At 44.5% G+C, this 20,758-nt stretch overlaps 1 protein-coding gene across 1 annotated transcript in view; it reads right to left on the bottom strand.

Annotated features, from left to right (window-relative positions):
• Positions 1–648: 648 nt before the first annotated feature.
• LOC119394703 (uncharacterized) overlaps positions 649–20,758 on the bottom strand; it is a 61,642-nt gene continuing 41,532 nt past the window's right edge. The window contains exons 3-5 of the mRNA XM_037662015.2: positions 11,885–12,090; positions 7,162–7,297; positions 649–1,276 (exon numbers count right to left, since the gene is read on the bottom strand). Of these exons, the coding sequence (XP_037517943.1) occupies positions 1,182–1,276; positions 7,162–7,297; positions 11,885–12,090 (437 nt within the window). The 3' untranslated portion in view covers positions 649–1,181. The remainder of the gene's footprint in view (positions 1,277–7,161; positions 7,298–11,884; positions 12,091–20,758) is intronic.

The following is a 20,758-nucleotide window of genomic DNA, read 5'->3' as shown; positions in this document are numbered from 1 at the left end:
GAAAATTAGGAACATAGGAAAAGACAACCGCAGTAATCTTCAGCATCACACACCACAGAAAAATCTGTTCAAATGTATTCTTGCTATGTGCGACAAAGCGCGAACTTCTTAAATACATAAGTACCATGCCAGGCTGTACGCTAACCCCGGCACACACACCCTGTCCGACTGTGCTCTAAAATTGATAGTTTTCGTCACTTAATGAATTTATTTCCATTCTACAGGTGTTCAGTAGGTGGTATCGCTGGTTTTTCACTGATGCTGCGCTGTTTTAACACCTTTTCTCCTCAAGACTAACATTAGCACGTGGTCATAAGATGAAATCCCTTGCTCGCCGCTACGAACACGATAGTTGACGCATGAGAATTTGACTAAAATCACGCGTATTTCCGTCGCATATAGCACCCAAGGCGTGCTTGTCTAGATCGTTTCGTTTGGCATTCCGCTACCGTTAAAGGCTGTTTCGAAGAAAGTTTGGCTGCGAACATACCGTGCCGGATGGGCAGGCCGATGCCAATTGAATTTTTTGTTCTGCTGCTATAATCGTCGCTGCTCTGAATGATTAGGGCATCCTTGCCAGCAAGTAGACAATGTCATTTCAGCCCGACTAGTGCTGAAACACAGCCCGACATGTGGTCTGCTCACCCATGCGTTTTCAGATACAGGATGAGTTGAAGTAGTTTCTGTTGAATGCATGTCTTAACGAAACAACCGTGAGCATGCTGACAGTCATGACAGAAGCAGTTTAGTCACAGCGACGTTTCCTGTGCTGAGGAGGGGTGCTACGAAATGGGGCGTCGAACATAAATTACGGCTAGCTTAATAACTACGGCCACTGTAATTAACGTGATGGTCAATTTACGGGCATCGCGCGGCAGAGTTCTGGCGTTTTATTTAACGCCAGCTTATACGTCCATCTTGGCGCGACACAACGCTGCAAGAAAATAAAGAAAAAAATGGATACACAGATTGACCCTGAGACCGCACGCCATCTCGTAGGTTCACGTACCCCAGGCGTTGCGGTTATTGTTTTTCGACGCCGTTTTCCGGGAACAGTCCGGTCATGGCCGCTTCACACAGCAGGTGCGTTTCGTTCTCTCTCTCTCTCTCGAACACCACAGTCCTGCTTCTCTGAGCAATTGGGGGTAATCACCGCTTGGGTCACGTGGGTCTTCGTGCGATCAGCGATTGGACACGAGACGAGAGATAGCGCGAGAAGCGAGGGCCAGGAGCAGAAGCGCCATTGCAGATGGAACTTGAATGCAGGTCGAAGAGGCTAGAAGTTGACGGCACAGGAGAAGGAAAGAGAGAGAAGAAAGGAAAAGGAAACGGGGTTGTTTTAGTAAAAGCTTTGAAAGGTGAGGAGATTCAAAAGCACAGAGTCATGGGCTAGTCGGTCGCACATAATTCAAGCAGTAGCGCAAGGAACTGTGAAAAGGCAAGGCGGGACATAGCGCTACTGCAGTGTTTCCCGTCTTGACCTTTCGCCGTCTGTGTGTTTCCTTGCACTACTACGTGAGGTATGAAGAATTGGTGGACCAATACAGTCGATCATGGTTAGTACGGCTCCATAGTTTACTTTACGATGAAAACTGTACTTGAGCAAGCCGCCTTCAGTAATGAACCAATGAAAATCGAGAGCCTCTCAAGATACCTAGGAAGAGAGAAACCAGATTCATGAGCGTATTACTTCTGCTTGAGCCAGACTGGATGCCACGCGCGTTGCCATTGCAATAACTGCATATTATAAAATTAGCATACGCTTCATAAGGCTTCTTGTGCTGTTCCCTTACACCCTGCCACGTAGAGCGCCAAGTTCAGACTCTCAAAGACGCTCTTGAGTGCTCAGCTCAGCTTAGCACCCAAGAATTTCCTTAGGACTTCTCGTTAATCACTGATTTGTGTTCGATACTGTCTGATATGTGCCACAGACAGTAGGAGCTTGCTTAATATCGAAACTCTCTCTGACGACGAAAAATAAAACTATTATGGCCATTACAAGTATCTTTATAAATATTGCTTAGTTCTAGGCGAGTTTCTACTCTAAGTACTGACGCACGCATAAGAAAAGTTTGTGCCAGGAGAAAGCAGTCCAGAATTAGAGTATTGACTATTAACGGATCTGTAATGACGTGGAGCGACTGTATTTAGCTCGTTAAGTGACGTAGAAAATTATACTATTCAAGAGAAAAAAAAATGCTACACGTGAATTCGGCAGCAAGTGGTATAGAGACAAAACCACTAACCGACTATTTTGCAGTATTATGTAGGGCTACACTCAACTGTTCTTACTATAGACGAGTGCTCAAGTCCCTGCTTATACTGCAAATGCTAAGAGAAGTTGTTAGATAGATTGCACAGGCCCACAATCGCGTGATGGAGTGCAGAGCATTGCAAGAAATCATTTGACAATAACGCAAACAAGCAACGACGGAGTAGCAGGCATAAGACAAAAGGCAACCGAAATGCAAAAAGATGCGGGTGTTTTATTTCATGGACAAGGTATACAAAAGGCCGGTTTAATTTCAGACATCCAGCCGTACTACGTTTCCAGAAAATAAATGTTTCATCCTGAGAAGGCAGCGCAAGAAGAGCAGTGTTTAAAATGCTTGCTGCTCTAGCAGGAAACGCTGGCGGACGTAATATTTGATGCATCTCCACATGAATATTTCTCTCCGACAAAAAGAAACACCATTTGTAAAGGTAAGTACTTGAGTAAAATCTATTTCATTGTACGTTTCGAAAGGCTAATTTACTGAACCTCCTAAAACAACCATGTTACTTGCGTAAAAGCTATCGTGAACATTTTGTTTTATTGCACTAGAAAAATACATAACAAGTGTGCCAACAAGATAACAAGTAAACACAAATACAATGAAAATCGGGGTTGCCGATATATATCGCGCGTTTCTTTACAAACTCTCGTTTTCCACGCTTCTCAGCATTTACAAAAATTGCACTTCCATTTACAAGAATTTACCGACAATTGACATTATTTAGGTGATCACAAATTCAGGAGATTTACAAAAAATGTCTTTCAAAAACTCAGATGCAATAATTATTGCATCGTATACAATCAAACATAAAGCGGAGGTATACTTAATAACAAATTTTAGTAATAGTTTTACAAAATCAGTGATCCGTTGGCAAATGTCATCACTCTATTAAATTGTGTGATTTTAATGCTTTACCCTAGATATAAGGAAGCAAGATACGAATTCAAAAAGGAAAAAAGCGTCCAGAACGCAGAATATTTCCCTTACGCTGCCATATTGACTCCTGAAAGCATCTGTCTTTCATACAACATACGAATCATGGAGATGAAGGCCTATGGACACATTCCTTAGCACCCGCGTAGCCTGCACACGATATCTTGGCAGCCATTTCGATCGCCGAGAGAATCGCATTTATTCATGATACGTAGAGAGGTGCGTGATGGTCCCATGTGTTTTTCAACGTGCTGAGACAGTATGGCAACAAGCTTTTCAAGCACACACAGCTTGCTAACGATAGCATTCAAGAAAGGAGGGGGGGGGGGGGGGGAGGGCAGAGAAAGCATAATCTACCGGGTGTTCAAAGTTAAGCTTTATGGTTTTGTTAAAATTCAGCACTGGGAAGAACGTGATAACCACCTTTCGTAAATAAGTTATGTATTCAGGGGGACACAAAGTGAGACAATAATTAACGCTGTCAGCGGCCGAATCAACTAAGATTGAATAATGATCTTTTTAATGAGTGCAGCAAGTGGGCATGTTTGTATTGAAAAGTTGAAGGCAGTCGCGTTTCTACACAGTTCCATTCGGAAGAATTCTTCTAGCATGTCTGTGCCCCGGAAATATCCCGCTGCAAAGTTTAATTGCGGTTTGCATGATTATGGATGCAAGAGAGTGAGGATTGGCGCAATGTTCCTCCCTGATGTGACGAGCAGTCACTGCTTGCTATCGCCAGCCGGTAGCAAAAGGGTAACCGTTATCATCTTTGCTATGCCTTTGACCCGTTGTCAGATTAAACGCTGCACACAACTGCCGTGGCACGCCGGGGAGGAGCTTTGCGCGAGTGCTCACTGTTTTGCATGCATAATCATAGAAACCGCAATTAAACTTTGCAGCGGGATACCTCGGGGCACAGACATGCTAGAAGAATTCTTCTAAGTGTAACTGTGTAGAAACGCGACTGCCTCGAACTTTTCAATAGAAACATGCCTGCTTGTTGCACTCAATAAAAAAAATTACACCATCTCCCGCTAAAGGGGACCATGAGGCGATGCGAAGCCGGAGCACTTGCACGATCGCGTTCCGGTGGCGTTCGTTGGGCATGCTACCGACCTCGCGTCGTGGAACGCGAAGAGCGACGCTACGCGCGTCGTATCTTCCATCTAGCCTGGCCGTTAATTCTCACAGGGCGAGCGGGGAACGCGGTCGACAGGCGGGCGAGAGGGGGGCAGCGTAGGAGAGGAGGGAGAAGGGGAGGGGACGCGCATGCGCTCGAGCTCATCGCGGCGTTGCGCAGGAGAGAATTTCGGCATGTCTAGCCCGCGTTTCAGAGGAAGAGTGGAAAGGGGAAGGGGTATGAGAGAGGGAAAGTGGAGAGGGGAAGGGGAGGGGGAATGTGGAGAGGGGAGGGAGGGGAGAGCGGTATGGGAGAGAGGAGGGAGGGGAGAGCGGTATGGGAGAGAGGGAGGGGATAGGGAAAGTGGAGAGGGAAAGTGGAGAGGGGTAGGGGAGAGGGTGAGTGGAGAGGAGGTGTGTGGAGAGTGTATGCGCATGCGCAGTAAGGGAGGTCCCGCCGCACACCACCACCACCACCACCACCACCACCACCACCACCGGATTGAGCTCCGCCTTAAGATACTTCGCATCTAAAAGTTCATTATTCAAGCTTAGCTAACTGGGTGGCTGACAGCGACAATTATTGCCTGACTTTGTGTACCCTGGATAAAAAACGTATCTGCAAAGACGGTTTTCACATACCTCCCAGTGCTGAATTTTAAGAAAACCATAAAGCTTAATTTTGAACACCCTGTAGATTAAAAAAAAAAAAACTAATAAAGACCACTCCGGCCATTGCATGAGGCAGGAAAGCTCTTTAATGACTCTGTTGAGCAACAGCGACCATCTTTTCTGAGTAACAGTGACGCGTATAATTATATAAACGTTATTACATCGGCAATGTCGCGTTTCACACGAACAGTAATATGCTGCTAAGGAGATTTCAGATATAGATCAAGTCCCTCCTTTCGTAACGTGTAAGTTAGTTCTAAAGTTTACGAGAACTTCTTTCGGTTAACATAATAGCCGAAATTACAGCTCAAAACGTGCGATAATAAATTTATTACACCTATACAAACGCGCAGAGTTGCCAGATGCTGCCGAACTAACACTCAAATAATCCTCCCAAAAGAAGTCCCTAAAAGAGGCGCGACTTTTACGAAGGAGCCCTAGAGAAGCGGAAGTTTAATTTATTTCCTCATTCTTGAAAGTACTCTTTAATTATAGTAAAAAGCCACTCAAATATGAAGAGAAGGTAAAAAAATAACTTTAATTATGCGGTACAGCGAACATATGCGCAACTATGAGCGAAAGCGCATATTCACCTTTTAAGATAGTGACAGAGCAGTCTCCACTCTTCTCAAGGCACGTTTGCCAATGCATGAATAATATTTGTCGAGTACTCCAGCGTACGTTTGATTTCGACACTCAGCTAGACAAACTCGTCGACAAACGCTCTATTAGTGAACATGAGGAGCCGCAAAATAACAATATTTGTAGGAAAAAAGTGAATAAGCTCCCCAAAAAACACGACAAGCGTCTGGAAAATTCTTCAAGCGACTTGGTAAAAAGAAGCCCAAATCCGCTCATTATAAGCGGAACTGGCAACTCTGCAAATGGGTCCAGAACTTATGGGGGCCGTATTCCCGATTGAGAACTTGTGTGTGTTGACACAGCAGTGACCTCACGGCAGTGCGACGTTGCATAGTGCTTTTGAAGAGGTGGTGCTTACGCAGTAACCATGTTGTATATAGAATAACAACGCCTTAGTAACTAAAACAGCCCGACCGCATTTCTACGATCATTTTCTTTTTTTAATTTGCAACGTAATGTCCACTGTGTATCCACGGAGGTCAAGTGGGCTGCAACACTATTCGAGGTTGAAATAACATCGATTGAATGTGCGTCCTTAAGTTTTCGTCAACCGGTTTTGTTTGCTCGGCCCATCAATGCACATTAGCATTTAAGTCCCACGAAAGTGGCCGACCCTGAATAGCAGTGTTAATTATCATAACGAGGTAGGAAAAAGTCCGAGTTTCATGAACTGGCGTTGATGGGCGATAGAATTTTAAGCAGCGATGAATTGAATTGTTTTTCCTATCAACAGTCAGATACCACTGTAGATACTGCTCCTCTGATCGAGGTTCCGTAATTCCTCGTGGTTGTTCGCCGTGATTATTTCTGCGTAGTTTTAAAACACGGTGAAATTTTGTAAGCGATATCGAGACATAAGTGCATTAAGAATACGTGTCTATTTGCAATTATTTTTGCATCAGGGACTGACAACGATTATTAGGGTTAACAAGAGAAATGAAAAAAATGAGTAAAAGTGACTAAAATGACCAGGGCTGCATTTTTCGTGTTGTACGTTAGTATTAATGATCAAAATTTAATAGCAAAAACATGCTTTGACGTTCGTTTTTTTTTATTTTTGCTTATGTTTTGCCCTCAAAAGTTACTGTGCTATTTTAACGTTAGTGAAACCTAGATTTTGGAAGTAATGTATACCATACTACATCGTGACTTCAAAGCAGCTGAATATGCCCAGCATTGGGGTTTCAGATACGAGTGGTACAACCCTTAACAAAGAACGGCCTAAATTATAGTGTACTTTCGGTTTAATTCAGCTGCCCAGAACGCTTTGCGTGCACCCAAATTGAACACAAGTGTTGCAGCCTCTAGTAGCGCGGAAGCTGTTCAGTAGCGATCACACAACCACGTAGCGGCCGTGACACAACAATCGCATTCAGCTGGAAAATTTGAAGATCGAACATTACGGCGATCCGGTGTGCTCTTGAATCGCAAGGCACCTGGTACACGCCTTACAGCAGCAACACATACACGAAAATGGCGAGCAGAAAAATAGCATTTTTTTTTCTTTTTCGGCACTCACAGTCTATCCGGATGAGCTTTTCCACGAACATTGTCTTGAAAGAAGGGGCATCCGCCGACACTTCGCACTTGTAGTTGCCGCCCGTGAGGTGGTCCACATTGCGGATGAACACGGTGCCGTTGTTTGAACGCTGCAACTGGAGGATTGAAGATAGAGTGGGTAGCAATGAGTCAGTACTACAGCCCCTATAGTGTCTGCTTCCTCACTGTCTAAGCGCACGCAGATACACAAAGAATAATTTGCTGTCTATAGCGTCGAGCCGGCGCGAAACCGTCGGAAAGTTCGGCACACGACATATATTGTGCGGCTCGCACGCCTGCATGCGCCAACTGGCCTCTCCAGCAGAGGTACAGCTCTACTCTTCTGACTTCCTATGGCATGACATGACACTTACAATCGAGTATAGTAAGTGCGACATGTAAGTGGTTCTGCAGAACCTGTCGGCTGCAGCTTGTGCTGGATGTCATATGGAGGACAAGTGCTCGACAATCCCTTTATACTAAGCCGGCTGGACTCGGCCGACCATTTACTGAGACTAAAATGCCTCGAGTGGGACCCGTTCCATCGATGATACGAAAAGCTATTCGTGCACTAGAGTAGTTTTTGAGGAACACCAACCACAGTGATCAACTGTTGTCCTGCTGTGCGTCTCTGTATGAGCGCGTGGTGCTCACTATCCCTCTCTTTTCCATTCATTTATCTCTAGTCTACATTACTTGACATTTCTGAGTTCCTTTCCCACTCACTCACTCACTCACTCACTCACTCACTCACTCACTCACTCACTCACTCACTCACTCACTCACTCACTCACTCACTCACTCACTCACTCACTCACTCACTCACTCACTCACTCACTCACTCACTCACTCACTCACTCACTCACTCACTCACTCACTCACTCACTCACTCACTCACTCACTCACTCACTCACTCGCTCGCTCGCTCACTCACTCACAACATGGTGGCGGGCAAACCACAGTGCGGGGCCGCAAACATTTGCGCCCCAAGCACACAGCACTCTAATCTAGCCGATTCCCCGAAACTTCTTTTTTCGCAACCTAACAGGCTGCATTGAAAAACGTCCTTTTTTTTTCTTCCCACAATCCAACTCTTCCTTCTTAGACAAAAACAAGAACACAGCCCAAGGCGCTGAGGGAGGAAAGAGACCGACGATTAACATAGCTCTTGCCTCTATGCAATGTATTACTTTGCTCGTCTCTACGCCCTCTGCATATAGCTTGACGAGAGGAGAAATTCGCATTTCTTTCTCGGTGTCTGTACGCCTTGGAGTGAGGTGAGAAGAAAATCAGAATTTCGTCTTCGGAAAGACGTGTGCGCCACTTCACACTCGCTGTACGACACCGCCTCCGGGCACGATACTTTTGCTGCGCTCGTGTCGCGCGCCTCAGCATTCGGGCAGGTATAGCGCTCTCGCTCGCGGGTCGTTGCTCGATTCTCGCATGCGTGCTTCCCGTCTTGGGGAAGAAAACGAAGGAAAAGAGAAAAAAGAACGCATTTAAAACTGTGAGAGGCATTCTCAAAGAACGACGACGACCACACTCAGATTTTCAGCGAAACTGCGGCATCGTCTTCTGTGCTTCGCAGTGTACGCGCAAGCACAAATCCGCGCAGCGGGCTCAGCCCGCGCACCTGTACGAGCTCTCCGAAGGCTGCGGACGATCGTTCGAGGAATCAAGACAAACGATGGTAGGGAGGCCGGGGGAGGGGGGGAGTCGCAACCGCTCGGCGGTATATAGAGAAGAGAGGAGTGCATTTGCATTCCCATTACGATTGCTAGGGCTGTTGCATGCGCGCCACCACGTATGAAAATGGCAGAATAACGAGCGCAAACTGCATTGCATTACGTGCTCGATTCAAACACTGGCGCCTCCTCGCCCATCACGCCTCCTCTCCCCTTTCCCCTCGCCCATCCCAGCAGCGGCGTAGAGACGCGGGAACAAAGTTATAGGCGCTGCTCATTACCATAATAACGAGTGGAGCGGAACGAAAAAAAGAAAGGAAAATACGGGAGAGTGAGCTGAGCACGTCGTGTAAATATTGTAAGCCGAGCGCGGTCTGTCCACGTAATACGCTGAAGCCCGCCTCCCCCCCCCCCCCGGAGCTTGCTCCCCGGTATTAATAACATAGATTTAATGCCCCAAACCCCCCCCCCCTCCCCTCCTCCCGCGAAACACCTCTTACTGATGCCGCCATGCATGCATGGTGCCCTATAGCTGTTGCCTCGGTGCAAGTAACGGAAGCAGAGGAACCAGCAATCCGTGTCCCTCCCACTCCCAGCACCTCCTCCCTCAATCTGTTCCGACTCCTTGCGCCGTTCGCTGCTTCTATTTGCTTCTGTCGTGTTGAGTGTGGAACTCCCTGATGCACGCTGTATGAGGGTGCGCGAGCTGCCAGCGCCTGCATAAAAAAGCACTTCACGTCAAGTGCTCGCTGTCCGAATTCGGTGCGCGAGTGGGTGGATGCCGGGCGCGTGATTGTGAGTCTGTTCGGCATTCAGAAGCTCGCTTCGCAAACCGTGCGTGTCTCGGTGTGCTAATATGACGAGTGTGAGTGATTGTGTGCTTGCATGTTTGCTTACCAACGTGCGTTAGACTTTTCCGAGATTCTTTATTACTGCCGAGTGTCGAGTTATGAGCTGCATCTGTGAGCTGGTTAAGATTTTGATTAACTTATGAGTGTGCTTTAGTCAGATACTGGCAATACGCGAACACGCACATTTCGAATGTTTAAAGTGCGGTTGCTTGCAGGCCAAATAATGATAAAAATAAAATAAGGTCTACTTGCTCCTACCAGACAGAGAGCTCGTAAGACAAACGGTGTTCCGTTTCGAAACAGCAAGAATATTCTACTTGGGTTGTGCATATTTCATCCCACAATATGCGCCTTTGCCAAAGAAAAGTACGTCTGCGGCCATCTGTCCCAAATACCGGCGGGACACCACAATGAAGTGAAATGTCAGAAGGTTTGTGTACTTTTTTTGTAATACTGTAGTCATTGATTCGAAGCATGCACCACCTAAAATATCTGCCTAAAGCAGAAAAGAAAAATATAATGCTTCATCGAATATCAATTTATGTCAGAATGAATAACAGACAAAAAAAAGGCTCTAAGAAAAAAGAAGTCACAGTTTCACCGCAAGGGCGAAGCGATTAATGCGATAGCAATAAATTGTAATGTGGATCCTCTGGCATTTAGAGCGTTCTATCTATCTATCTATCTATCTATCTATCTATCTATCTATCTATCTATCTATCTATCTATCTATCTATCTATCTATCTATCTATCTATCTATCTATCTATCTATCTATCTATCTATCTATCTATCTATCTATCTATCTATCTATCTATCTATCTATCTATCTATCTATCTATCTATCTATCTATCTATCTATCTATCTATCTATCTATCTATCTATCTATCTATCTATCTATCTATCTATCTATCTATCTATCTATCTATCTATCTATCTATCTATCTATCTATCTAGCCGCCTACGTCCGGGTGCTCTCATGATCGCATCCTTAACTTGTTGTCGACCAAAATCGGCATGGGAGGGTAAGAGAATTTCACGAATATTACTGTCGGGTCATGACATGAATAATGCGAAAATCCTATCGCGTAAGTCGTCAAACGATTTCCTCCAGACACGTGTTGCATATACCCGTTTACCACGGGCCGCGGTGTACGGGTATGCGCCACATGTGATTGACAGTTTATATCTACAGGAACGGCGAGAACAGACATTGGTAATTTAAATGCTAGTGCGTTAACAAAAAACGACACCGGCAACGTGCACCAGACGAATGGAAAGAATAAAGATTAAGATCCCAGCAAGAATCGAACCCAAGCATTTTGCATGAAAATCAGGTACTCTACCGCATAGCCACGCCAGGTCTCTAAACTGTTTTGGAAAAACAGCCTATGGAGGCGTAATGTCGGTGCAACGTCAATTGTGGTTGTGGTGCTGGTTATCTAATTTTACCAGAAAGAATAAACGCTACATATGTACTCCTACGATACAGGCGTCATATCAGATTAACGTCTGTGGTGTCAGTGTGGGCTCCACTTTTATAGCAGTGCAATAAACATTACATTTGTATCCCCATGATTCATCAAAGCTATATTGAAACATTGCTCGACCTCGGACGAATACATTAACGCAAGTTATGTATAATATTCACTTGAGTGCACCATAAAGTGCACTTAGTTTCGATATACTGACGTATGTGCTCTAACATGAGGGCTGACGTTACGTCGCACCATGAGTTACCCTATAAACGCCAGTGTTGTCGATGTGCCTGGTAAGCCTACGATGTGCAAACAGCTACTACACTTACAAAGACACGTCTATCCGCCTCGTAACGCTTGGCTCAAAGCCATAAAATATAGCATAGAGGTACTCGCTGACTACTTCGCATGAAACCGATTCCCACAACGCGTGGGATCTGCCGAATTTTTTATACTGCAGAGCACTGGATGATTTGAGATTACGCATAAGACCTCTTATAAACATCCCGTGATTCACGCAGCGGCCACACGCAGCTTGAACACTTTCGACACATCTTTAATACCTGTATAGGGCACCGGCAGTGTCATATATCATTAACAGCTATTAGTAAAAGTGACTCCCACGCCGTGTGTGCTGTGGAGACTTTTACATAGTTTTTGGGAGTCCATTAGAATCTGAATATACTCACGTCGACCCTGATGCCGTCTACAGGAAAGAACTGCCCGGGCGGCCGATCGGAAGGCACGAATCGGAAGAACTCGACGTCGTCGCGGTACCACTTGACCGAGTAAAGGACGTCTCCTTCGAGGTCGTAGGCGCACCTCAGCCGGGCCTCCGTGCCCACAACCACCGTCTGGGGCACCTCCAGCGATAGGATCCGGATACACCGCACTCCTGCCAAAAACGAAAACGAACACAACATGTCTCCAAATAACACATCTACGTACACAAATTCCGAGGCTCGCGCCGTAACTAAGGCACATAATTAAGGGTCATTCCACGCCAACTGTACAAATCGTGGCGCTCGACAAAAATCAGTTTTTCTAAAAACATCTGTGAAAATTACACACATATAGACATTACTTCCGCAGTATTTTCGCGCAATAATTTGAGCGGCAAAAATCTTTTGGGTACGTGAGCGCCATTTGAACTTCACAAAATGTTGGAAAACCAGGTACGAAAGAAAATCGCTATAAATCGGCCGTTCCAAGCATTCTTCTAACACTTGCTTTTTTTTTTTGTCTTTTTCGAGCATCGTAATTTTATTGGACAGTGCCTCGTAGTAGCTATATATTTTTTACTCCTTAGCGCGTATGTAATGTTGAGTAAATTGTAGCGTTTTCGGGAATTTTTTTTTAAAGGGACACTAAAGAGGAACAATGAATCGATTTAGACCGATAAACTCTGCTCTGAGAACTCTAATGTCGTTAATTTCGCAATCATAGGTTTATTTATACAAGAGAAATTCAAGTTCAAAGTTTCATTTTTAAATTTCGCACTGAAATGTCCCCGCTTGACGTCACGGATTTCAAAGTGTATTTATGATATTTTAGCGCCATTGGCTCAACAAAATTACCCCAAACTTGGTATGTTAAGTCTACGGCCCCGTCGGAGGACAATGTACTTCATTTTTACCGATTAGGAACTACGTAGTCCATAGTAGGCGCCGTCAAAACATGTGACGTCACGGCGAATGGTGCGGAAACTTCAAGGCGGCGTCGCCACCCACATTTTGTTTTTGCGCGTTTTCTCGCTTACTAAGCGTCTTCTCGCCGCAAGTGTGGTGTTTTTAGTATCGTGAAAGAGTGCTTCACTAATATGAGAAAGAGAGAGAGAATCAAAAAAGGAAGGCCGGGAGGTTAACCAGATATTAGCATCTGGTTTGCTACCCAGCACTGGGAAGGGGAAATAGGGGCAAGAAAGGGGGTCTAGAGAGAGAGGGGGAAAAAAGAGGAGGAAAAAAACGCACGTACACACACAAGATAAAAAAACAACACACACAGGGGCGAAGTTCTTCTTACAATCGTTCAAAAAGGCCGGTCGATCGCAAGAAGCGCAGTAGCGCTTGCATGGCCTTCTTCTGTGACGTTGCGTCTTGTCGATGGCATAGAATTCTTTCCTCCGACAAAGGTCGGTCGTCCAACTTGTTCAGCGCGTTGCAAAGAGATAGTCGCTGTGCACTGTACAGTGGGCAGTCGCAAAAATATGTCTAATTGTTTCTGCGTTTCCACAGTGGTCACAGGCTGCGGTGTCGGCCATCCCAATGCGGAAAGCATAGGCGTTGGTAAACGCAACACCCAAACACAGCCTACGCAAAAGGGTCGCGTCTGCTCGGCGAAGCCTTGATGGGACTTGAAGACTTAATGTATGGTCAAATGAGTGCAGTCAATCATGTTTGAAGTGTGGCTCATTCCATTGTGACGTCGTGCGTTGGCGAGCATGCAAACGAAGCTTCCGTGCAGCGTCGGTCCTAGAAAGCGGTAGTAGTAGTTCATGGTCTTCTGCGTGGGCTGAGCGGGCAGCTTGATCGGCCCGTTCATTGCGGATGATTCCGCAGTGACTTGGTAACCACTGAAAAGTGATTTGATGTCCTTTCTCAGTTAGGCGGTGGATAATCTCTGCTATCTCTAGCACCAGCTGTTCGTGCGGCCCGCGGCGTAAAGCTGACAGTAGAGACTGTAGTGCCGCCTTCGAGTCGCAGAAAATAGTCCACTTGTGCATCGGTTGGTCATTGACGAATTGTAACGCTTTATTAAGGGCTGCCAGTTCTGCTGCCGTCGATGTTGTTGCGTGAGATGTCTTGAATTTAATTGTCGTAACCAACCTTGATATCACGACTGCTCCGGTTGAGCTGTTCGGCAGCACGGATCCGTCAGTGTAGATGTGGATGGAGTCTTGGTACTTTTCGTACAAGAGAAGTAAAGTGAGCTGCTTAAGTTACATTACATTACATTACATTACATTACAGTTACATTACATTACATTACATTACAGTTACAGTTACAGTTACATTATATTACATTACATTACAGTTACAGTTACAGTTAGTTACATTACAGTACCTGGCGTCCAGAAAAAACGGATTTGTCGTCACCGGCAATAATATGAGGAAAATCATTTTGCTCTTTATTGTCCCTTTAAGAAATGACAATTATAGATCAAATACATAAATTACTTTTATAGAGCACTTCATTAAACTTTCCATCTCCTAAAATTTTTGTCTTGCATGTGTGCGGCGCATATAGGCTCTAAAATAAAATGCTGAACGTGGTAAAAACGCTACATTGGCCTATGTTGAGACGTCTGTAGCACCTAAAGAACCACAATGCAGTTTTAACCCATCCATCCATGTCCGGGTTTCGCATTGAGTTTCTCATGTGACATAATCGATGAACTCCGGGTAGAACGCAATCCGAAGAACTCGAGCGCAACGCTGAGCCTTGCCCTGACTGTCTCTGCTTGGGCCTGCGGGCAAAAGTGCCCTTTTGAATCTCCCATGCATATTATGTAACAGGGTACGTCGCCTAGGTTGTCGACAACTTCTGACCGAATGCCACTAGCCCACTACCATGTTTACGCCTATACTGCTAGCACTGCATAATGTTGGCTTTGGCAAATGTTTGCTGGTGTTGGCTATCCGCTGTTATAACTGCAACACTGTCTTCGATCTTAATTCAATGAGTGAGTTGCCTACTAATTATTAAAGCTAACATGGAGATATGCCGAGATGTCGGTATCAGTTGATGGAGTCTTCTCATTCTCTTCACATGAGTAGCATAACAATATACTGCACACAATTACATTGAAGAAAAAAAAAACACGCCATAAGTGGACGACCTGAACAAGTCCTCGAAACAAGATTTCATCATAGAGAACTGCAGATTAAAATTACACAAACACTAGAGATACAGTGCATATACAATGAATGTTACAAGAGAGCAATGTATATTACCGCACCTAGGCAGCTTTCACTGAAGGTACATAAAACGCTATTTTCACCAGGCAAGAATGTACATTCACTTCTTAACGAATAATCTCTTTACACTTTTCAAAGAGCAGCCAGAGCTCATTTATGATGAGCACCTATTGGCCAATGACTGGGGAGGTTCTTTACACCTGTTGACGTTGACGCCCTTTTTATTTATTTATTTTATTATTTATTTATTGGTACTGCAATTCCTACCGAGGTTTTAGCAGGGTGGGATACAATACCTGAAAGAAAATACAATATTATGGTACCCGAAATATATGTGCATGCAGAGGTTACAGTAAAAAAAATGCTATAGAGAAACAACAAATTTAGGTACAGTTATTAAACAAAGCAATAATCAGTTGAGCAAATAAAACAGAGGAACAGGCAACGCAGATATCATACAGACAGTCACTATGAAAATAACCAATTATGTTTCAGCCATCAAGAAGGGATGAAAATGCTTATAAAGAATCTGCTTGAACGATGTAGCTGCTAAGGTTAGTCTCTGACTGATCGTTGAAAAAAAAAATACTTGGAAGAGTCATTCTGAGAAAGAAAAGGTGTTATTGTTAGTTCATGCTTTTGGCGCGTTGAATAACAGGAAGAAAATTAAATCCATTCGCTAACGTCGACGTTATAGTGTTCCCTAACTAATTTTAGACGTGATGAGCGGTATTTTTTTTCGGATAACGGGGTTAGGTTAGCGCGAGATTGTAGTTCAGTCACTGAGCTCCGTCGAAAATCGTTATAAATGATGTGTATGGCTCTTTTGCCGACATTCTCTAGTTTCAGAATATTACCTTTTGTGCAGCGGTCCCATATTATAGCAGCGTAATCTAAGACTGGGAGTACAATGGATTTGTAAGCTAATATTCTTGCAGTAGGGTTAGCCAGAGTTAGCGTTCTCCTTAAAAAGAATAATTTCATATAAACATTAGCTGTAACGTAACTAATATGTTTATTCCATCAGAGATTGTTTTATATTCATAGCCCAAGATATTTGCATTCGGACACCTCAGTCATTGCACGTTGTTAAAATTACACGTAAACACAAAGGGCCTTTTCCTTCCAATTATCCGCATAAAAAACAGTCTTGTCAAAGTTTATACACATCTGCCACCGCTTACACCATGAAGCAACACACTGAAAATCATTGTTTAACAATTCCTGCTCCGAATGATCATTCACCTCCGTATAGAGAACACAATCGCCTGCGTGCAGTTTTTTTTTTTTGACAGAGATGTCTTTTTCTATGTCGTTTATATAAATAAGAAAAAGGAGGGGCCCTAGGACCGAACACTGCGGGACACCTGATTGTACTGGTAGTTTATGGCCTTTAAATGCAAGAAACTGGTGGCGATTGTTCAAGTACGCTGAAGTCGAATTAACGAGTTGAGACTTTCTAAGCAGACTATGTAATTTAAATAATAATTGACTATGTGATAATTTGTTGAAAGCCTTCGAAAAGTGCATAACAATTGCATCAATGTGTTTAACGTTATTTACTGATACGGCAAAATGATGGATGGTAGCAACTAGCTGTGTACAAGTTGAGTATCCTTTCCGAAATCCATGCTGACATTCTTTTAATATGTTGTGTGTACCTAAAAAAATCCACGGTATATTTATGTATTATGTTCTCTAATAATTTGCAGCTGTTAGAGGTTAAAGATATCGGTCGGTAGTTCTTTATGCGCTGTTTGGAATCGCTTTTATGAAATGGTATTACTCAGGCTGTTCTGCAGTCATTCGGGCGTTGACCTTCTTTATTAGGAATTGCCATATATTTCACAGCTAAAGATGTAACAAAACCACGGAAATCACCCAAACAAAACACGGAAAAGAAAATTTTAAACTCAGTTAGGCTATTATACTGTTTTTTTTTTTTTCACTTTTATTATTCGTTTTTGTGCCATTATACGATTTCAATGCATTAAAATTGCCATAGAATATCTATCTAAACTGATGTTCCTCAACTTGAATTACAAGCGCTAAAGCGGACGAGTTCCACGTGGCCTTTCCCCTTGTCGCTGCCAACCCTTCCCTGAAAATCTGACAATGCTGCCGTTATGTGTGAAGTTCAATTGTTCAACATCGGTGGCACCGCTTCCATTTCCCACATTCTTCATATTCTTGCTCACAAAACCTCTGTTCTCACGACGGACGACGAATTTGTTAATACAGAAGCTTAATCTTTCGTGCAACCTAGCTTACGAGTTCCTTTGAATTCGCTTTAAAAGCACTAACTACTAACCTACTAACTACCTACTAACCTACTAACTTCCTCTGCACACGCGTAAGAAAAGCAGCAGTAGTCCGCAATAGCGTTTAATGGGGTTAAATGTTGTGCAATGCAGGTATTGCTTCATTCCCACTTCCCAAAACTTGTGAGAAGAAATTTTGACATCAGTCAGCGCGAATAAAGCCCTTATACTAGAGACTTCAGTATCTATCGCTGCATAAAGGAGTTGCCCTCCGTCGAATACCATTTCAACAATTCAAGCCTTATGTGAAATTAGAATAAAGTGCGAAAGTTTGGCAGAGGAGCGCTAAAATAACGCGTGCGCCATTAGCAGAATTATTTAATGTTGATTTTTTGGTTCAGACAGGGGTTTACCCTTGCCCAGCTAATGTATCTATTTACATGGATATATCTCCTGACTGCCCGGACTGTGGGTGTGTGTGTACATCTGAGCACATGATGTGGGACTGCCCCCACATACCCAAGGAACTCAAGGCGCAAATCATCCCAAGACAAGGGTTTTATTCCGCCATCAAAAGTACGGATCGTCACCGTCAGCTTCGGGCAATCCAAGGGGCCCACGATGCCGCAGGCAGGTACTCCCTGCCTGTTCCAACGTGGGAGCGGCCCGCAGGGGCGTCGGGGTAAAACCCGGCTCTCCTCCCTCGGTGTACAATAAAGTTATCTATTTTCGGTTGTATTAACACTTTTTCAAACTTTGTAACACGCATTCATTTACGGTCAAGATATCTCCTGGTTAAGCCGAATACGAAAAAAAAGAAGAGAAAAACAGCAATCGAATATACGGCGGTTAAACTTCCACAAGGTGCCCTCCTTACACCGTGATTAATTCAACGTTCATTATCTCACGGCACGTGGTTCCTTTTCTCATGCGTTCATAAAATCTTTCATGGTATTCAACATTCTTCGGTGTAAACATCGCTACGATGTTCAATTAAAAAGAAGATGCAAAAGCCTTCGTAAGACGGAACATCGTCCCTCATTGTTGGATTGCGCTTGGTGCCTTAATGTATTTCTGCTGCTGAATCGTCCTCCTATCGTGTTGAAATTCTAGTCAGAAAGACGCACAATGGGACGTGCAGGAGAGAAATCTTAAAGAACCGTCAGACGCTGTGTTTTTATTGGGCAATATTTAATCGCGCCTCTCGAGTGCATCGAAAAGCGGGCGAATTCCTACAGCTCTTGAAGCTTGTGCAATAGTAGCAAATGGAACAGTCGCGCCCAGTATGACGGACAATCTATAAATCAATATTGGATGTGAATGTGACTCATGTATTATGTCGCGATGTATTCTAGCATACGTTTACAATAATAACGCGGATCCCACCACCCGCATATATTTTTGGTCGCCATGGAGCACCGAAGAAAAAAAGAAAGCTCGGTCAAAGGGGTGGGCGGCTGCCGAGCGTCAATGGCGCTTCGATCGCCTCCCGGCGCTTCAGGTAGAATAAGAATAGAAAAGAATAACGAATGAACCGCTTGTAGCGGGAGGGGAGCTTTGGCATAATTGATAATGAAGGGGCACGGAGAAGGGCGTTCGTTCGCTCCAGGTAGGATCAGCACAGTGTCTGACACCCGTATCGATGTTATTTTCGCGCTTACACTAAGGGGAGTGTGAGCGAAGTAAGAACCGTATTATCTGGTACATATAGCGGACGATTATTTAAGGGAAATATCAATGCCCGAGTGCTAACTATAATTAGGCTTGTGGTAACTAGCGGAAAGATATGATTATCATTCTACTGCGGTGGTTCTTGCTAAAGTGCAGTTTTTGATTCATGTAGTTTCAAAGGATTATCTCCCACGTCACTTGTCAGTAGTATTAGTGCTTTGAGTTGAGGAAATACGCTTATTTCTACAACTCGTAAATGAGCAAGGCACAGCGAAAAGGAGCTGAAAGTAGAGAATGCAAAGGAGGGGTCACCTGTTCGATAAGTAAGCACCCACAGCCATAGATCTTTATAATATTACGCTATGCTCGGCGACATCTTATCTTGTCAGTGGAGCGAATAATACGGAGGCAGGGCATCCGCACATTTGTATTACTACGCCAGCAGTCCGGCATCTTGCAGGCGATTTCAGTTCCAGTTTCGGTTCTGCTTGCTCCCATTTATTCATCTATTTATTTGATTCGAATACATAGATACACAAGGACACAGAAAAGAGGGAGTGAGCAAGCTGGAATCTGCCACCTAGAGGGGCACAACGCCTGCCTACTCTTTCGGGAGGAGGGAGGACAGGCATTCGTCGACAATTCAGGCTGACTGCACCTTATTCCAGCATAGACGTTGCGGATAACTTGCTTGGTCTGTTTTGAGAGCCCCTTTCTGTCACATTTCGAGTATATCTTTATCGGAGAACTGAACGGCGAGTTGGCGGCAACACATGGTCCAGGCGACATGGGGGACGCCATGTTTACGGCGAGACAGGCGTGCGGAAAACGTGGTACTGTCCAAGAAATGAAGAAACAAAAAAAAATTTAAAGTGTACAATAATTCTTTCCTGCCAGCGGCGTCCCGTACTTGTTTTATATTTACAAGAAAGAAAGCTTTATTTATTCATATTAGGTAGCTCTGAAGATTGGAAAGTAAAAATAGGTATTATTTCATGGCGCACGCGCAGGCAAGCGGTTCTGTAGCTTCCACAGTACTGCCAGTAAGAGTTGTCGCCGACTATAGAGGGAAATGTGGCGCTAGTGTATGGGAACTGCAACGCAAGGCCCTTCAGTCAGAATGCAACGCATGGCCCTTCAGTCCATGAACTTGCCTAAGCTTCGCTCTTTTGCCTCCATGCAACTTGTTGGCTTTTACGACCGGTAATTAATAAGAGGGTTCAGCCGTCCCACTTCACCACCTTGACCCTTTTACGCTCACCAACTCAAATCGGCTCACGAGGCCCACAACGAGCCACTCCTTTGTCCGAAACGAAACGAAAACAAAAGCCAAAGCACATCGATAAGCAAAGCCACAAATGCATTCGAAGCCGCTAGCACGAATAGGCACATTTGTGGTGGCTAAACAATCACAGCGCCACAGTTTGCTCTAGTAAACATTGTAGAAAACTCTATGCGCACAACACCGAGCGCCAGGCCGCGGTACCTGTCGTCCCATTAGAAAAACCGGTGAGTGCCCGACGGCACTGGGAATCCAACCCAGTATTTCCCTCTTTCGAGACGAACGCTCTAACCACTCGATCAGCGCTGCGATTCAGTTATCAGCTCAGGAAATTACCGCCCACAAGCTCTTGCCAAATGTACTTTATATACGTTCAGGATTGAGTTAAAAAAGACAGAAAAAGACAAGGAATGACAGGAAGGTTAGCGAGGC

The sequence above is a fragment of the Rhipicephalus sanguineus genome, chromosome 5, assembly GCF_013339695.2.
Source record: "Rhipicephalus sanguineus isolate Rsan-2018 chromosome 5, BIME_Rsan_1.4, whole genome shotgun sequence".
In the NCBI taxonomy this organism is placed as follows: domain Eukaryota; kingdom Metazoa; phylum Arthropoda; class Arachnida; order Ixodida; family Ixodidae; genus Rhipicephalus; species Rhipicephalus sanguineus.
Note: the sequence above shows the minus strand (reverse complement) of the source record. Positions and strands in the feature narration are given on the sequence as shown.